At 28.2% G+C, this 19,368-nt stretch overlaps 1 protein-coding gene across 3 annotated transcripts; it reads right to left on the reverse strand.

Moving 5' to 3' along the window:
- Positions 1-539: 539 nt before the first annotated feature.
- Positions 540-15,334, reverse strand: LOC107167018 (lysosomal Pro-X carboxypeptidase-like). 3 transcript variants are annotated; one of them, XM_089226539.1, is made up of 8 exons: positions 15,040-15,334; positions 12,134-12,274; positions 11,140-11,429; positions 9,094-9,251; positions 8,350-8,522; positions 7,361-7,519; positions 3,521-3,711; positions 540-846 (listed from the first exon to the last, which is right to left on the reverse strand). In XM_089226539.1, the coding sequence occupies exons 1-8, from the start codon at positions 15,130-15,132 to the stop codon at positions 627-629; spliced, it is 1,425 nt and encodes a 474-aa protein (XP_089082665.1). In that variant the 5' UTR covers positions 15,133-15,334; the 3' UTR covers positions 540-626. The 3 variants fall into 3 exon arrangements, with proteins under 3 accessions (XP_089082665.1, XP_089082666.1, XP_089082667.1); XM_089226540.1 differs by having other exon boundaries at positions 540-831; positions 15,040-15,332; XM_089226541.1 differs by lacking the exon at positions 540-846 and adding an exon at positions 1,176-1,502 and having other exon boundaries at positions 15,040-15,333.
- Positions 15,335-19,368: the final 4,034 nt, after the last annotated feature.

Consider the following 19,368-nt stretch of genomic DNA (forward strand, 5'->3'; position numbering starts at 1 on the left):
GTATCCATAGGCGTAACGCGTAAATAGGGGGAGGGGTGCTTATAGGGTAATGCACCGCAAATTTCAAAATTAGCACCCTCAAATAACGTTCGTGTTTATACAACGAAAACTTCTTCCTACAAAAAAGAAAAAAACTAAAATAAGAAAATGCATTTTTATGTTATTTTTATTGAAATCGTGCCTATGGTCTATGGATCTGAGTATTTAAGGGCTCGAAGCTTTTTTATTATTCCGGGACTCTTTGGAATATTATAGATAGTGACATTATTTGTGCTAAGATTATTTTATTTTACCATTGGAACTACATGTTGTTCAATACTGTAACAGGTATTTATCTGTTTGATTTTAGGAATTCCGCAATAATATAAAATAGGTATTACTCTTGTATGATTTTCCAATATTTATAATTTATAAATTAGTAATTAGTAATTATATAATATTATTGCCTGCAGTTGCCACTCGATCGAGAATATTGGCAGGTCACAATATCATCAGCAGGTTCGACGAGTCTCACACTATATCTTTAGTTCAAACCATAATTTATATCAATAATATATATTTTCGTATATAGGAATTTACAAAACTGTGAAAAGTGTCAAAAGTGTGAATCAATTACATTCGTCCGTTTACTTCCGATATCTGTAATCAAAAATCCATTTTTCGATCCAATGTTTAATGGTTTTCCTTGCATGGATGACGGATGACGTGTCGTTAGGATGGGACGGCCTCAAGTCCAAGTGATGGGCACCATCAGATATTAATAACGCCCTGACGGACGACGAAATACTCTTCAACACGCCGCCACTAGACCATGGATCCAATAAACCATTGCTAAGAAAATAATTTCTAATAAATTCATTATTATACTATTATAGTCGCAAGAGTCTTAACGCCAACTAGTTTGTTCCGAATTATCGAATTGGTTACCGGTAAATCTACTGCTGGTAACAATGGGTAACATATATGGAATGTCTACGATGTACTTTAGATACTTTTATAATACAACTATGACGTTAACATTAACTTTCTCAACTATATAGTTCAACATTATTGTATATTCTACCGACGACAACAGTTCCCATTCTATTTTACTCAAACTTATGACACCTACTCAGATGGTAAGCACGCCCTCGTTGTTAATAGCCTAATCAGTTGTAAGTATTATTACACAAGTATTATAGGTATATGAGCAATTAACGAAGTATATTTGTTTGTCATATTTTTTGATATAATAAATTAAGTATAAACTTATATAATGATAGTCATATTAAATATCGAACTAATTAAAGTTAATAAAAATAAAGAATAATGAAAACAAAATTAATAATGTGGTATTAATTTACGGCTGTGGGTGAGTTGCGGCCCGACTTGTTTCCGATGTTGGAGACTGCAGGTGAATTCCGGCCCGATAATATTTTAGGTATATGTTAGTTGCGACCCGACAATATTTTAACGGTAGGTGAGTTGCGGCCCGAGTAATTATCATTACTTATGTACCTTACCTATATAATATATATACAGTAGTATTACTTATAGACTATAGTAGTATAGTTACTAACTTACTAAGTTACATATTATTATCATGTATATTGCAGATGCGGTTTTGGATATACATAGCAATAAACAAAATGCTCAATACGCATGGAAAGTTATATATTTTTGTATTATATGATAAAGATAATATAGATCGTTTATCGTCTTATCTGCCGTATGTCTTGCATTAACAACGATAATCGGATAATTTAAAATGTCAAAATGAAAATAATTGACAATGTGTATTCAGTCCGAAATCAATCGCTGTTTCGTTTGTATAATATATTAAACGTATATAATTTTATTTTTAATAATATGATGATTATACACTTTATTCTTATTACACAAAAAAAATATTATTAATATATGATTACTTTAATTTTTTTCAAGACAAATATTAATATTAGTACGACAATTTATACTAGAAAATACGTAATATTGTGAGGTTTATAAACTATATATCATAGTTTTATAGTATATAATATATACCTATATATATGTATTAATGACTAATGTATTATATACATTATTGTATGGCCGCAATTCTTACGTACTTTTCATAAACCCGGGCCGTCACTCGTCATTTAGGGATTGGGCGATTGGACCTCAACTCACCAACACTGCCATTTACGACATACCTATAGTTTCTACGAATTTTGTTAAATAGAAATTTGGCAATCATTCAATTTTTTTCAATTATTTTGTTCATCAATTAACTTTCTCTTTTTTAGCATTTTTTTTTTAAGATTAAACGTGCTTTTTACATGGATATTTTTCATTCTGGAATTCTTTTTGATTAATAAAAATATTTTTCTTTTGATTTTGTTGAGGAGAGGGCGGAATAAAATTTGGATTAAAAATCAAAATATCGAAGTTTGTTCTGAAGTAATAAGTAGATGAAAATTCTGCTCATATTTTTGATAGAAAATCACCGTTCTCCGATCTTAATAATATACTAGAAATTCTGCCAAATAGGCGTCCGAACTAGGCCTTCGTCCCTATTCCCGGACATAGCGCCATACGAAAATAATAATAATAATGTTACGTTTTTATGTAACTTTTAGAATTATTTGAACAGATTGATGATTTTATCAGCACCCCTATATTTACACCCTGCAATGTGCGCCTATTTAAAGGGGCCGCAGATTAAATTTGCACCGAGGCCCATCTAGTTCAAGCTACGGCACTGTTAGAGTATGATGCTATAATTATAGTAAGTAGTTTTTATAGGTACCTATCCATTTTGTAGGTATAATACATTCTATTTTGACCTGGGTGCCAATTCCAGATGCATTTCAAAAAAATCATCCCAACGAAAATATGTAATTTTTTTATATATTACTATATTTATGACGTATTTAGCAAGAATTTGTAGAATAAATTTCATGCATTTAGTTGATTAATCAAAATTTAATAATGGGTGACGTACTGACGTGTGGATCAGTGATATTATATCTCCAATCTCGCACCCATTACACAAATTAAATTGAAATTTATTGAAATATTACATTTTAGTAAATATTTACATGACTAGTCCTAAAACGTTACCTGTTAGTTTGCCATAACATTTTTCTTAATTAGTACATGTACAACCTAATATCCAAATACCTTGCGTATAAATATATTCTAGTCGCGTATTGGATAAATTTAATAGCAAGAAAAATTAGGTTGTGATATGAATGGGGTTAGAGAAATATTAAGTCACTGAGTCCAACCTTACAAAACCAAAATCGTGTAAATTGTGAAAGATTGTATTGTTAAAATATTCGCTAAATAACTGCATAAAAAACGAACAATTCCGTATTTCCTAAATCGACGGGTATACCGTATACCTAAACAAATAACATGATGTAAATATTATAATACATTACATTTTTCATATTGCTTTAAGTTTTAACGTTATCGAATCACTTATAATTAAAAATAAGTTTTGCACATAATTTATGTAGTAAATATTAATATTTTAATATAATAGGTGCATAATTACCTGAATATTATGTTGGACGCAGTTTTGAGATTTTTGCCTCCGTACTGTTTTTCGACATCGTCTGTGGACGGTTTGACGTCATATCGATTTTCACAGTACTCCGCGTAGCTTTCGAAATCCCAAGTGTTCGCTTCGAATATATCGTCCTCGCCGCCATTCGTACATAACGGCATTATCATTTCCGTACAAGCCTGAAAAATATCTCATCACATGGCCATATAGAAATATTTAAATTTTATTTCGAACAGTTATACAAAACCGATAGTGTTACAATATTATTAAATTAACTTTTATGATTTGAGATGCATAGTTTCGAATCGAAGCTAAAATAAATATCAGCTTTAATAATAAGTACAACTATAATTATATAGGCGCAACTAGATTTAAATTTCTAAGAGGAAGGTGATCAGCTTTCCAAAGAAAATATCTTATATCAACTTAAAATAACCCATGTGGGCCCAGGGCCGGATTTAGGAGAGGGCTGAGTGGGCTGCAGCCCAGGGGCCCCCACAAATTCAGGGCCCCGCCAATGTCATGATATTTAAATTAAGATATAGAAAAAATATTTTATTTATATATTAAATACTCATATTTACACATATGTGATTAAATAATATTGAACATTATTTGGACATTAAAAAAATTAATTTTACTAACTATATACTATAATAATAGATGTATTCGTGTTTGTTGACAATGACCGGTGTCCAAGTATTTATAGATAAGATAGGTTTTTATGCCATCCGTAATCGGTTATCGGTGTTGATTTTCAAAACGTTATTGATAAGTTTGTACAAATGAAATTAAAAAAGGCGGGTAAGTCGTGGATGTCGCTCTGTTGTACAGTAGGTTACAAGTGGGTTACTGTAATGGATGGGATTAAATTTGAATCCAATGATATTATATCATTGTATACGAAAAACGATTCTGAGCGAAGACGGTTTATCTGTTTATCTGTCTAGGATATATTATTATAGATTATTAAAAATTTTCAAATCTTAGATTTAAAAAGAAAATTTTTTATGAATTTCTAGTTTGAAATAATTTGCGAATTTTCGTGATTTTCGTGATTTTTACAAATGTTGTCAAAATTCAAACTTTGAATGCTTGTAAAAAAAAATTGTGACTACGCATTTCTTTTATTTTTCAATTTCTATTGTAAAAATATATTATGAGCCTTGTATTAAATTTTCAAATCTTAGATATAAAAGGAAAATTTTTTATGAATTTCTAGCTTAAAATAATTTGTGAATTTTCGTGATTTTTTACATAATACATTGTCAAAACTTAAACTTTAAATGCTTAAAAAAAAATGTTGACTATGTATTCCTTTTATTTTGCAACTGCTATTGTAAAAATATGTTAGGCGCCTTGTATTAAATTTTCAAATCTTAGAATAAAAAAGAAAAACTTTTATGAATTTCTATCTAAGATGATTTGAACAGTGCCGTAATTTTTACGTATTTAGACAAAATTTGAACTTTAAATGCATATAAAAAAAAAATCGTGCCTACGTATTTTTAATATTTTTTAACTTCTATTGTCACAATGTGTTAGAAGCCTTGTATTAAATGTTCAAGCTTTTCTACCGAACACATACATTTTTATCGATATTTATAGAAAAAAAACTAAGAATGTTGAAAAAAATAAAATGTCAGTAAACAACTCAAAACAAGTCTAAATATTTTGAAAATTTTATCAAATATAGAAAATGCCTATATAAACATTCAGTGAAAATTTCAAGTATCTGCGGTCATTTGTTTTAGAGTTACACCAAAATAAAGAAGTCGCTAAAAGTGAAAATCCAATGTTGTAAAAATTTAAATTTCAAATGCTCATAAAAATTTAATTTGAATTCCCGATGGAATTTTTATTTGTAATAAAGATTGAAAATCTTGTAAGGAATCTTGTATTAAATTTTCAAATCTTAGATTTAAAAAGAAAATTTTTATGAATTTCTAGCTTAAAATATTTTGTGAATTTTTGTGATTTTTACGTATTTTGTCAAAATTAAACTTTGAATGCTTATAAAAAAAATTATGACTATGAATTTCTTATATTTTTTAACTGCTATTGTAATACTATGTTAAGAGCCTTGTATTAAATTTTTAAGCTTTTCTGCCTAACAAATAAATTTTTATCGATATTGATTTTAAAAAAACTAATAATGATCGAAAATTTCAAATGCCTATGAATAGTTCAACTTAAGTCGAAATTTTTTGAAAATTGTACGGTAGATAGAATATACTTAAATAAACATTCGGTGAAAATTTCACGAATCTATAGTCATTTGTTTTAATGTTACATCGAAAACCAAAATCGATTTTGTCGAAAACTGATAGTGCGTAAAATTTCCCGTTTTCCCCTTAATTTTTAGTTTGTTTATCCCGATTATTTAAAATTTTATTTTTGACCCCCCAAAGTACCAATTAGATTCACTTTCTGATCGAACGAGGTACTGAAGTCATAAATCGAAGCACTTTTACTGCCCCAAAACGTGATGACAGACACAAAAAAAAAAAAACATCATGGTAAAATCAATACATTCATCGCTCCGCTCAGAATCTAAAAAGGTTAAAATTTAATTTTAATTACCTGACATTATTTTTTTTATTATTATTTATTTAATTACTTACACCTAATATTATTTATTTGGTGTAAACGCCCAGGTGGGCTCAAGTACAATGACAATAAAGTATATAAGTATAAGTATAAGTTATGATGATATATTACTTATACTATAGTTATACTTGATTTGATTGTTTTTATAATTATTTATTATTAAATAAGTAGTTAAATTGTTACATAGGTTATAAGACTATGTTAATTTTTTTTCAACTAATTTAATCGGAAATCATAATATTTTCAATTTTGACGTATTCACGAGTTATTGAATTCATATTTTTATATTATTTAATTGTATTATTATTTTAAGCCGCGTAAACACTTGTAACATTTTCTGTTACGCTGTAACGTCGTAACACAGTTCCACCAGTTGTCGGTAAATTGAGTCGCATCAAAGGATGTTACGCGCTAATGTTACAAGTGTGTACGCGGCTTTATATTATACACCTTCTTATTACCTATAAATTATGTATTATATGGCTCGATTAATTTATTAATATGATAATAATGATTATAAATACTAATATAATATATTCAATTGAAATAATATTATTTTTTATTTAATTAAATATAAAAATTGTTAAGTTCAGTTGTTCAGGGTCTACCCATTTAAAATAATTATACGATATATATAAAGGCTGCTAAATCGTAATCAAAGGGGCTAAGCACCTTAGCCCCCCTCCCTCAGTTGTGCTATTGGGTACATTCTGCGTAAGTACCTACTATAGTGTGTATTTTATAGATAATTAGTGCGTACTAATATATTATTAGCATACGTAGTATAATATATATATAATATTATATATGTGAAAAACGCCTCGACGACTTTCGATATTTAATATCAGTTTCTGGAGAAAGAGTTATTATCGATAATGCATTGTTATTTTTAGTGTTTTTTTCTACATGTTAAACTTATGGAAGAACCTAGATAAACCACTGTTGTGTAAAAATTGATTAGCACCCCTCCCCCCCCCCTGAAGAAAAATCCTGGCTACACCACTGATATCTATTTGTTCTCAGTAATTCTATACAGTTATTAATATATTTATAATTTTTAATAGTCTTATTTCTATAAAAAGTTATTTTCATAGATAAAGCTATGTTTTTTTAGTAGGTATATACGTATTATATTATATTATATTATACGCCTTGTTTTATGATATATTTACTCATTTAATACCATGGTTACAAGTGCCTGAACAGGGCTGAACTCACCTGATAATCCCATCCGTTCATTATATCGTCCGAGAACGCCGATAGATTCAAACAGGTGGCCGATCCGGTGTAATTGAAATACACGTTCAGCCCGTGAAACACCGACATCAAGAGCGTCTTGTCGTCTTCCGTGTGATTCGTCATCGACTTGCAGACTTCCTGTGGATAAAAATTAATTGTAATTTTATCGTAACTCGTAACTATTCAAGACTAGACGCGTTAAACAATATTTGTGAACTCGTCGAGTTAAGTCACAAGTTTCCAAGTTATTTATATAAATTTCGTTAGGTTATTAGATTTAATGTCGAAAATTAAATTAACATAATAAATAAATTAATGGTCAAAATTCTATTTTCTAAAAAAAATGTTTAAAGACCTACATTAAAATAGCGACATTTATTTAAGATTATAGATGTTAGTAAAAATAACTTAGATGAGGAGCTTGTCGCGACTATGTCATATAAGATAAATAAGAAACACAGTATTCTAAAACTATAATATTATATTTTTGAAATTAACCCGTTAAAAACCAAAAAAAAAAATATGTAATATGTTAAGAAAAAATTCCTTCTGCTATTGGGAATTTTTTTACATTTAACTCCCATCCACGTCAGAAAAAAACACCAAGTAGATCCACTTTCCTACCTGAAAATATATATTTAAATTGAATACCTAAGTTTTTTTAGTGCTTTAGAAATAACAGATAAAAACGTAAAATAAAAAACACATTATTATAAAATCAGTACCTACATTCATCGCGTTTCTGAATTAAAAAAATGCAGTATTATTTTTATTATAAAGCACAAATATTATATTTTATAAAAAAAAATTAGTTTCTTGTCATATGAGATAAGTACTCAATTATAATTGCTATACTTTTCAACATAATTTTCACTTTAAATTATTTATAAAATTAAAACTTTTGAATTAATAATCCTTTAAAATTATACAATTTTAGGTTATATTATTAACACATAATAAACCAATACCTTGATCGGATTTGCGGGCAAAGGAGCAAGAAAATTAGCTTCGTAAGGATAATTAACCATCGCCAGTGCCACATACACGTCAGTTGCCCAATATTTTAGTTGTGCTACGTCGTCAGAGTGCTTTAACGGTTTACATAGTTTCCAGTTGTCCGTTAACCACGTTTTCCCAGAATCTACAAAAAACAGTATACCCGGTTCAATAATTATAATTTATAATTTATAATATTTTATTAGTGAGAATTCCTGTCAAAATAGTTTAAATCAACAAATGTTTGTACTTGTATTTCGTATATGATTCAAGACACCGATTTAATGATTTATGATTTCAGTTTGTAGAAAATTTAAAATTTATAAGACATCTTTAATGATAGAAGTACATACATCCAATCTGTAACCAATATATGTTTTGAAATGATGAACTAACTCTGTACCAGTTACAATTTTAACAAAATTCTTGGCATTTAATTATTTTTTATTTTATTTCGAATATTACGACATACAAGTTCAAATTAAAAAAAAAAAAACAATAAGACTAAAATAGTATGAACCGGTTGATAAATATAATACAGACAGGTTAACAGATTTGTAAATAAATTTACAGTGACAAATTTGAAATTATTGAGGTCATAGTTAGTGGTTTTGATGATTTATAACTTGAATTAAGCTAAATAGTTAATTATAACTACTGCTGTTAATAAAATATAGATATTTTACATTGATTCAAAATGTTACAAAATAATTTACTAGATTCGGTGATGTTATCGATGGCTTTCCAAGATGCTGAAATAGTCAATCCACATTCTGCACTGGTATTTCTATAAACCGACGATGTCACTTTATAGAAATCATTGCACGGTGTCATCCCAGTGAATTGCCATATTGGAGCTGACGAAGCTATGGCTCTACATTTTATTTATTATTTTAATAACAAAATACAATAATAATAAGAGTAGAACATCGCATACAACTAGTAGTATGTATTTATAATGTAAAAACAATTTATAAAAATATTTTTATCAAGGCTCCCACTAGGAGGGGGGGGGGGAGATCATAAGAACTCTTGGTACTGGAGTCCGGACTTTCAAGGGGTTCAATTTCAATTCATTTCAAATTCAAGGATCAAGTTGATGTAAACATTACTTTAATATATATTAGAAAAATGTTTCAAAATTAATTGTTATTTAAGAGGGGCACGGATTTAGCTCTGTGCCAAGGTCAAAAATATGATTTGGGAGGGGGGCATGCTAATTGCTAGTAATTATAACATAATATCATTTGATTAATAACACCGAGAAGAATATTTTCGAAATTCAAAAGCCACTTGTAAAATTTGTGAAATTATTTTTTTTCAAATTTTAAATCAACAACAAAACTATCTATTCAGGGCCGGCGTTAGGGGTGGGCGGCCTGGCCCTACGCCCAGGGCGCTTGTTGAAAGGGGGGTGCCTCAATGATATAATGTAAGAACTTAAAACAATCAAGGTTTAGAATCTTCTTTTTTTTAATTAAAATTAATATAAATAAATAAATAAATAAATGTTAATTGTAATATGATATGAATTTTTTTTATTTTTTTTTTTTTTATGAAATAATACAATATAATATGTTTATTTATAAGTAGTACAATAAGCATAAGTGATGTTTTTTAAATATAATTTGTTGGCGTAAGTAAAGAAACCATAAAATCATGGAACTTGAATTTTTAATTTAAAATAAAACTACTATTTATATGGGGAGGGGTGCATATTTGTTTACTCGCCCAGGGTGCCAATGACTCTACTGTCGGCACTGTATCTATTTAAGTGGTATTTTTACGAACCGTTCTTCGCAGGAAAAATTTTTCATATGATCCATTTCCTTATCACACTTATACCATGGTAATGACGACGTTCGTGGTTATTTTTAAAACCACATCACTTATCACGGTATTATCATAGAACAGTATTATGTATTGTATATAAATTGTGATTGTAGATTTATTAATTGCAGCCAAATGTCATGATTTTAGCGGGGAAGTATGATTTATACGATTACCCATCAATGTATTTCGTAAGACATTAAGGGCCTGTTTTACAATCATAGTTTAAACCTCGGTTACGCTTGAACCATTGATTTTACCGGCGGAATTCGGTGGTTTAACCTGAGTTCAACTACTGTAATACGGGCCCTAATAATAAGAGCAATAAGAGGATAGTCAAAGCTGAACGTCGAAAATACCTATTCATTGCATTGTATATCTTATCGCATTAATTGGGTCATAAAAATAAAAGTAGGACGCTCAACAATAAATTGGAGATTTCGGGGTTATTGGAAGATTGCCTATTTTAGTAGTGTACTTGTTAGTAAACTTTTCTTGTTTAGCCAGCGCCGACTAGTAGATTTTTCGGTTTCCCAATTTTAAGTTTTATTTTGACATACAATTTTTTTTATAAATTAGTATATTATTTTTAATATGTTTTCCTGTGAGGTTAGGTGTTATTATTTGTTTAGTGTTTTCAAATTTTTTTTTTTTGTTCAAGCAATTAATAAATGTCAATAATATTATTCATCCATAATTTATTATTAACAAAATGTCTGTGAATAAAATGTTGTCTTGGGTGTTGTGCAGTGTACTAAACCATGGAATATGAAAATACTAATATTTCAAAATATAATATAATATTGTGATAAGGATGTGATAAGGAAATGGATCATACGAAAAAATTTTCCTGCGAAGAACCGTTCGTGGTATTATTATTATTATGACTTATGTTATCACTATATCTATCTACATATCACATATGTACCGACCCTTCAATAGTGGCGGGATACTTTATGCGTGACCAAGCGGCCAACATTCCTCCATAAGATCCGCCAAATGCGAATACTGGGTTGGGACGTCTGCCAGCACTCAGTGCATCGTCACGTAGATACTTTATCAGGTCTACAAAGTCAGCCATCGCTTGTTGAGAAGTCAGATAGCCCAACTTCTCGTTGTCATCGAAAGAGTGATCTCTATAGGGCATGGACTCGCCATAGTAACGGTGCTCGGCAAACACGACCAATGCCTGGAATTCTCTTGATATTTCCCACATAAAACCCTATTTATTTTTTGTATAGAAAAATTACTATAAACATTTATTTTGTATAAAAAAAAAAAGTGTGTACTGTGACAAACAACCACGACCTTTTGCTTTCCGTTATTATTAGTATTTTCATTTTATTAAATTACAATAAGTGCAAGCATGGATAATGGCCATTCGAGACGATTTACATACTCGGCCTTATTTATTCCACTTAAATAAATAAATAAATCATAAATCATGGAATTGTGCCGGCACGTGTTAGGTTACCTATGGTAACCGATAACATCCAATCGCTTGGTAATGAATATTAAGCAATAGTGAAGTAATTTTATTGTACGCTTATAAAAAAATTGACGTTATTAATATTACAATGCTATTGGAAAAATGGCTCCACGGCAAAGATAAAGCTAAATTGCCTATCCAGCGTACCGTATTACATAACCAAAATTAAAATGCATAGGAAACCGTAAATCATACCCAACAGACATACCAAAAAGAGGTACAAATGCCAAAATTAAAAATTTGATAATACATGAAGACTCAAAAAATCATTCATTATTTATCTTGACTCAATTTTATGACGTTTGAAAATAATTAAACTTGCGAGAAACGAGATGAATGTAAACCAGATTAAAGTATAACTAGTATACGAAATGTATTTTAAACCTAAAATGAACATGTATCGTTTCATTGGTTAAAATATCAACTTAAAAACTTACAGTATTATCTGCAAAGTTTTCAATTCGTCCTTCATTACCAGTATAAAAAAAAATTGGACCTTTATTAACATCCCAGTATTCGTCATTCATAAGATACTTTAATTCAAATGTATCATCATTGGTATAACTAAAATGATCAACCTGTGGTAAAAAAAAAAAGAATAAGTACATAATATTTCAAAAAAAAATTGTGTAAAGTTGTACCATTTATACATATTTTGTGTTCTATGACATATGTAATAATATTAATTATATATTATATTGAATTATTAATAACATTTATAAAATATATACAGTTAAGTCTCGATAACTCGAACCTCAATAACTCGAATTTTTTTTTGCCCCTAGGAAATTCCTATACACTCAATGCAATATTTGTCACGATAGCCGATAAGTCAAATGTAAAAATAGTTGAGCATAGATAACTCGAAGTCATTTCTTATCATTAGAATAACCGGTTTACAATCATAAATGTACAAATGAAACTATCTCTATGTACTGTTGTGCTGTAAAATAATCGACATTTGTCGTATATCGTTGTGTAGCGTGTACAATTTGTAGTTATATGTCTCTAAAACGTGAATTGGTTACATTAACAATTGTTGAAAAAGTGAACATAATAAGTGATGTGACAAAAAGTGGTTAAAAGAAAAATGAAATTGCTAAGAAATTTAATGTTCCACCGAGTACACTTTCAACTATTCTGAAAAATAAAGACGATATTTTACAAAAGTACGAAACTAATAAAGGCTCCATGAAAAGGATGAAGATTTCTGAATAACCCGATATAGAGGTTAGTTTACTCAATTGGTTTATTCAATGTAAAGATTTAAACATTCCAATAAATGGACCAATTTTAAAGGAGAAGGCCGAATTGTTTGCGACTAAACTCGGCCACAAACAATTTTAAGCTAGTCAAGGTTGGTTGAGCAACTGGAAAATTAGAAATCACATCGTTTTTCGTAAAATATGTGGTGAAAACGCTTCAGTTGACCAATCAATATGTTCTGACTGCAGGTTAGTAAAATACCTACCAAAACAAAAATTATTTTTTTATGGTTAGGTCTTCGACAACTGAGGTTGTTAGCCTGGGGAACTGTAGGGGAAGGTACTGTAGGTTTTAACACGTGGGTTTTTGGTAGAATTTTGAATGGGCACCCGTAGGTTTTTGCCATGCCCGGTTGGGGGGCGGCGGCCTCTTTCTCCAGACACCGCGAAATGCCCAAAGAGCGATGCCGCCCGTGACCGAGATTCGAACCGGCGACTGCGTGCGTCACAACCGACGCGCGACGCCTTAGTCCGCTCGGCAACCCCCCCCCCCCCAATTACATTATGTATAATTTTACTCAGTTTTACTGAATTACTGTTAATGTATAAAGTTACTCTATTTTAATTTTAAGAACAATCGTTTATTTTTAAATACATTTAATTTTTCGAGGCTTAAATCTTAAGTAACTAGACTTGGAAGACCTGATTCAGATTATCAGCTTCGTGTCCTATTTAATAAAAATCTTTTGTGTTTTTTACTGCTCATTAGCCATTTTGACACAAATAATGTTTTAGTATAATACATTGAATAGTATTTGTGTTTTTAAATCAATACGTCATATTAAGTTGTGTGATATCGATCTTCCTTTAAAATTATGATTTAATAGAATGCATCTACTATAGATTAGCCATTTAAACTAGAAAATATAACATGATATGAAGTATAAATTAAAATTAAAACAATCGTTGAGATTTTGACTTGAAAGTTTATTCAAGCATCAATATTTCAATTTCATAGAAACACTTCAACAAAATAATAAATAATCAAATATGATTAAATTTCATATGAAACTGCATTTATAATGTGCATACGCGATTAAAAGGTAAAAATTACTTTAAATAGTATTATGTATTATTTTGTCTATAACATTTATATACAACGATAATTATTATTAAGTTCAACGAGGCTTATATCTTCAAAACATCGAGTGGGTATTGTTTATATGGAACATCTCAAACGCGCTAATAATATTTATAAACAAATAAAAATAGTTATGTAGGTTTGGGTTTTATTAGTTTTTAAATTTTGAGACAGAAATTTTTTTTTTTTTTTTATTTATTTGAAAGAAAGAATCTATGCCTTAGGAGCTTATAGGCTTATGTGGTTAGACTGATTAGAGTAAACATATAAATTAATTTTAACAATCGCTTACACAATTGAAATAATTTAATACTAACAGGCTATACTTAATGTGAGAAGTCATCCAGTAATGACACTCACTAGTTGATTTTTTTTTAAATGCAATTATTTAAAATTTTAAACAAAACTGGTGTTCTGCTTATACGGATTAGCTGTTGGGAGGGAATGAACAAGTAGGTCAAGAAACCATTTCCGTTTTAAACGTTTGGGTGGGTTTCCAGGAGTAGAAGAGATTGTGAGATTTTGTATTAAGGGGCTACTGTGAAGGTAAGATGATTGTGGTAGCGTTGATAATGATTCTGCGTGCCCTAATTTTATTTTTATGTCGTAGTGGATTGTGTCGTGTTTAGAAACGTAAGGAGGGACATTTAAAAGTATCTTGAGTGCTATATTTGAAAGGTTTGTATTTTAACATCATGTTAGATAAATCCAGACTAGTTTGATTAAAGATTTATATATGAGAAGTTTTGTGTTAATATTAGTGTATTTATTATTGTAATAAATGTTTTGAGAAGGCGTAATCGAGTCTCGAGTGTATAGGTTTATTTGTTTAGGTTTAATATGCTGTCCCAGGTTAATCTGCGATCTATAGTTAGTCAAAGATATTTTACTTGTGAGTTTTGAATAGAGATACCATGGATGGAAACAGTTGGGCAAGAAACAAACATTTAAAATTGTTTTCCTTATTATTATATTAATTTGTTTTGTTTTTACTTACCGGTACAGTTATGTAATTAGTTGTGTAGTTATATCCATTGATGGCGTGGACAATAATTAACATCAAAAATTGTGAGCACACAAGAATAAACATGTTTAAGTTATTTTAGAATTTAATTTATGACAAAAATTAACAACTATAAAGTAACATTTAGTTCAAATGGAAATCGTAAATAAATGTGAATTATTTACTAACTATTACTTATAATAATATTTTTAATATACACTCTGTGAGCTAGCTCAACGTCGTATAAATATTAAGTTATGCCCTAGCCGATAGTATTCACTTATGATGTGTGTAACAGATACAATATACATTTTAATAAGAAGTTATTATTTTTTGAATACTTAAAAATAACAGAACTGATAAGATTAATGATGGTACTTTAAATTGTGTAAATATAAGAAGAAAGAAACTCTTGAATATCTTATAATATGCTATTATAATATGTTTTTCACATACCTACTTATTATAATATTGCACTCGTTCGATTGAATCATAACAACTCTGTATACATATCTCTTTAAGCCGGTTTGTAACGCAATATCCCATTTTATATCAAAATAATTCATATAACCTATTATATTATTATCTGCTTAAAAACTTAAATAATAATAAAGTCATAAAGTAGGTACCTATATATTTTATACAATTGTGCAGTGACTAATTTTGACATAAAATTTTAATTACTTGACCAGATATTGCAGTAAGCTTCGAGAGAATCAAAGGAAAAACAAATTCAACAAACAGTAAATTGAATATTTAATATAAAAGCGTTCACATACCGAATTGACAAAAATTAAACATGGATAATATGGGATATTGGTCTCCTAAATCTTGTTGCATGTCATTATGCATTATTACTTGTTTATGGTTTTAATGGTTTAAAGACGAATTAAATAATGAGCTACTATATATTAATTTGCACATTTTAGTCTTTAGATAATATGAAAGTATTGACTGCAAAAATAGATTTCATACACAAATCTGTCTATTATGGTAAATTACTTCCTGTAAAATGTAACATTTAATAATTAAACTTTTTAGTTTTGCGACTGTTAGCTATAGGTATAGTGTTATTTTTTTATACAAAAATTCAAATTTATTTTTATTTATTGAAAATATTGTGTTAAAATTAAAAATTGGTAATTGTTACTATTTATAATTGTTCATATGGTTACAAGTTGTTAGTAAGGATTAATTATTCATTTCACATATATAATTTACAATTTTTATATCATTTAGTTTTCATAAAATTATTCTCCAACTATGTTAAATTTTATATAAAATGGGAAAAAAAATTATTTTTTGTTTTTATTTAAAATTTTAATTCATGACCTTGGTATATGATAAATAATTATGATAATCTTGAAACTGTCATAAAATAAATTTTGTATTCAGAATACTGGAAATCTGAGAATTGCTGATTAATTAGAACTTAGTTCAACAAGAACTGAATGTGTTCAAATATTGGATTATTAATAATAATATATTATAGTTATTACTCCAATAAATATTTGTCTAGCTTAAATATTTATTATTTCAATATTTATTATTTACTTTGTAGTTTATCATATCTTTATCATAATAAATTTAATTTCTGACACGGACAGTAGTTAGTACTAATTATAGTATAATAACTTCGTCCGTCCCGGATGGTTTAATAATCTATTATCATATTATACGATTATTATAGTATATTAGTGATTTTTACTTTCAAAATAAAATAGAGATTTTTTTCTACTGATTTTAGATTCTGAACGGAGTGATTAAAAAAAATTAAAAATCGTTAGTCACAATTTTTTTTATAAGAGTTTATAGTTCAAATTTTTACGAAATCTGTCGAAAACGCAAAAATTTGCAAGTAATTTTGAAGTTGAAAAATCATAAAATTGTTTGTGTTTATAACTAAGGATTAAAAATACAACACTAAGTTTTCCATAAGTTTTCCTTCAAGTAGCTATAGAGAAAACTCGAAGCATCATTATAGGAAAAATTTAAAATCACGTAAAAATCACGAAAATTCGTAAATTATTTTAAGATAGGTAGTAGGTATTTCATAAAAAATTTTTTTTTTTAAATCTAAGATTTGAAAATTTTTAATAATCTATAATATATCCTAGACGGCTAGACAGATAAACCGTCTCCGCTCAGAATCGTTTTTCGTATACAATGATATAATATCATTGGATTCAAATTTAATTCCATCCATTACAGTAGATTAGGTACAGCAGAGCGACATCCACGATTTACCCGCTTTTTAGATTCTGAACGAAGTGATGAATGTATTGATTTTACAATGATGTGTGTTTTTTTTTTTTTTTTTGTTTTTTTTTTTTTGTGTCTGTGTACAGCATAACTAGACGAAATAATGCTTCGATTTCAAATTTTGGGGGTGGTTTCCGATGTAAAATTGAAGATCCTTGGTGCATTATAGAGGTCAAAAGTAAACATTTTCCAACAGTTTTCAAAAAAATCGAGAAAACAAAAAAAAAAATGACAAAAAAACGGGAATTTTTACGCAAAATCAGTTTTCGACCAAATCGATTTTTTTATATGGTTGTAATTCAAAAAGTAATCACTGTAAATACTTGAAATTTTCACCAAATGTTTATGTTAGTGTTATCTATATACAGTTTAATTTTCAAAAAATTTTTACTTTTTTTGAGTTATTTATAGACCACTGAAATTTACACTTTTTTTGAGAATTTTTTTTTTGAAGTGTCGGTAAAAAAATGTTGGACAACCAAAAAAACTTGAAAATTTAATACAAGGTTACTTATGAGTTTTTCTTATTATAGCTAAAAAAAATTAAAAATCGTAAGTCACAATTTTTTTTAATAAGCTTTTATAGTTCAAAATTTTACGAAATCTGTCGAAAACGCGAAAATTTGCAAGTAATTTTGAAGTTGAAAAATCATAAAATTTTTTGTGTTTATAACTAAGGATTAAAAATACAACACTAAGTTTTCCATAAGTTTTCCTTTAAGTAGCTATAGAGAAAACTCGAAGTATCATTATAGAAAAAATTTTAAGTGCGTTTGAATTTTAAATTTTTACGAAATAGCGTAACGATAACGATTTATCCTGAAACGATTTTAAATATTTGTTATTATTCAAAAAGTATAAGTCCTAGATACTTGAAAATTTTACCAGTTATTAGGATTGGTATTTTCTTTACATGATTAAATTTTCAAAATATTTTGACTTTTTTTGAGATATTTATAGACGACTGAAATTTTCAATTTGTCTAAAAATTTTTTTTTGAAGTGTCGATAAAATTTTTTTGGCCCTATCAAAATACTTGAAAATTTAATACAAAGTTCCTCATAAGTTATTCTTAAAGTGAATAAAAAATTATAAGGATACATAGGCATGATTTTTTTTTATTAGCATTTGAAGTTCAAATATTGACAAAAATTCGTCAAAACCATGAATATTTTTTTTTTGTGTTTGTCATTACGTTTTGGGGCAGTAAAATTGCTTTAACTTGTAACTTCAGTACCTTGTTAAACCAGAAAGTGAATCTAGTTGATACTTTGGGGGATAAAAAGTAAAAAATTCTTAATATTTTTCTAAATAATCGGGATAAACAAACTAAAAATTAACGGAAAAACAGGAAATTTTACGTACAATCAGTTTTCGACAAAATCGATTTTGATTTTCGATGTAACTTTAAAACGAACGACCATTGATACATGAAATTTTCACTGAATGTTTATATAAGTACCTATATTCTATCCACCACGAAATTTTTAAAAATTTTGACTTAAGCTTAACTATTCATAGGTATATGCAATTTTCGATCATGATTAGTTTTTTTAAAATTAATATTGATAAAATTTTTATTTTGTGGGTAGAAAATATTGAAGATTTAATACAAGGCTCTTAACATATTGTTACAATAGCAGTTGAAAAATAAAATAAATTCAGTCACAATTTTTTTTTATAAGCATTCAAATTTTGAATTTTGACAAAAAACGTAATAACCACAAAAATTCACAAATTGTTTTAAGCTAGAAATTCATAAAAATTTTTTTTTTTAAATCTAAGATTTGAAAATTTAATACAAGATTCCTTACAAATTTGTCAATCTTTATCACAAAAAAAAAATGTCCACCGGAAATTCAAATTAAATTTTTATTAGCATTTGAATTTCAAATATTGACAAAAATTCGTCAAAACCATGAATATTTGCGAATTATTTTGTAGTTCAAAATTCATAATATTGTTTGTATTTATATCTAAGGTTATAAAATTTAACACCAAGTTTCCCATAAGTTTTGCTTCAAATAGCTATAGAGAAAATTTGAAGCGTCATTATAGGAA

This window comes from Diuraphis noxia, unplaced genomic scaffold (genome assembly GCF_037042655.1).
Source record: "Diuraphis noxia isolate RWA-SAM2 unplaced genomic scaffold, SU_Dnox_SAM2 contig0004, whole genome shotgun sequence".
In the NCBI taxonomy this organism is placed as follows: domain Eukaryota; kingdom Metazoa; phylum Arthropoda; class Insecta; order Hemiptera; family Aphididae; genus Diuraphis; species Diuraphis noxia.

Coding starts and splice junctions, on each gene's coding strand:
- LOC107167018 (XM_089226539.1), bottom strand. CDS start 15,132: ATGTTTATTCTTGTGTGCTCACAATTTTTGATGTTAATTATTGTCCAC. Junction 8,523..9,093: donor CGATAACATCACCGAATCTA/GTAAATTATTTT, acceptor TGTTTTTTGTAG/ATTCTGGGAAAACGTGGTTA. Junction 7,520..8,349: donor TGCCCGCAAATCCGATCAAG/GTATTGGTTTAT, acceptor TTTTATCCACAG/GAAGTCTGCAAGTCGATGAC.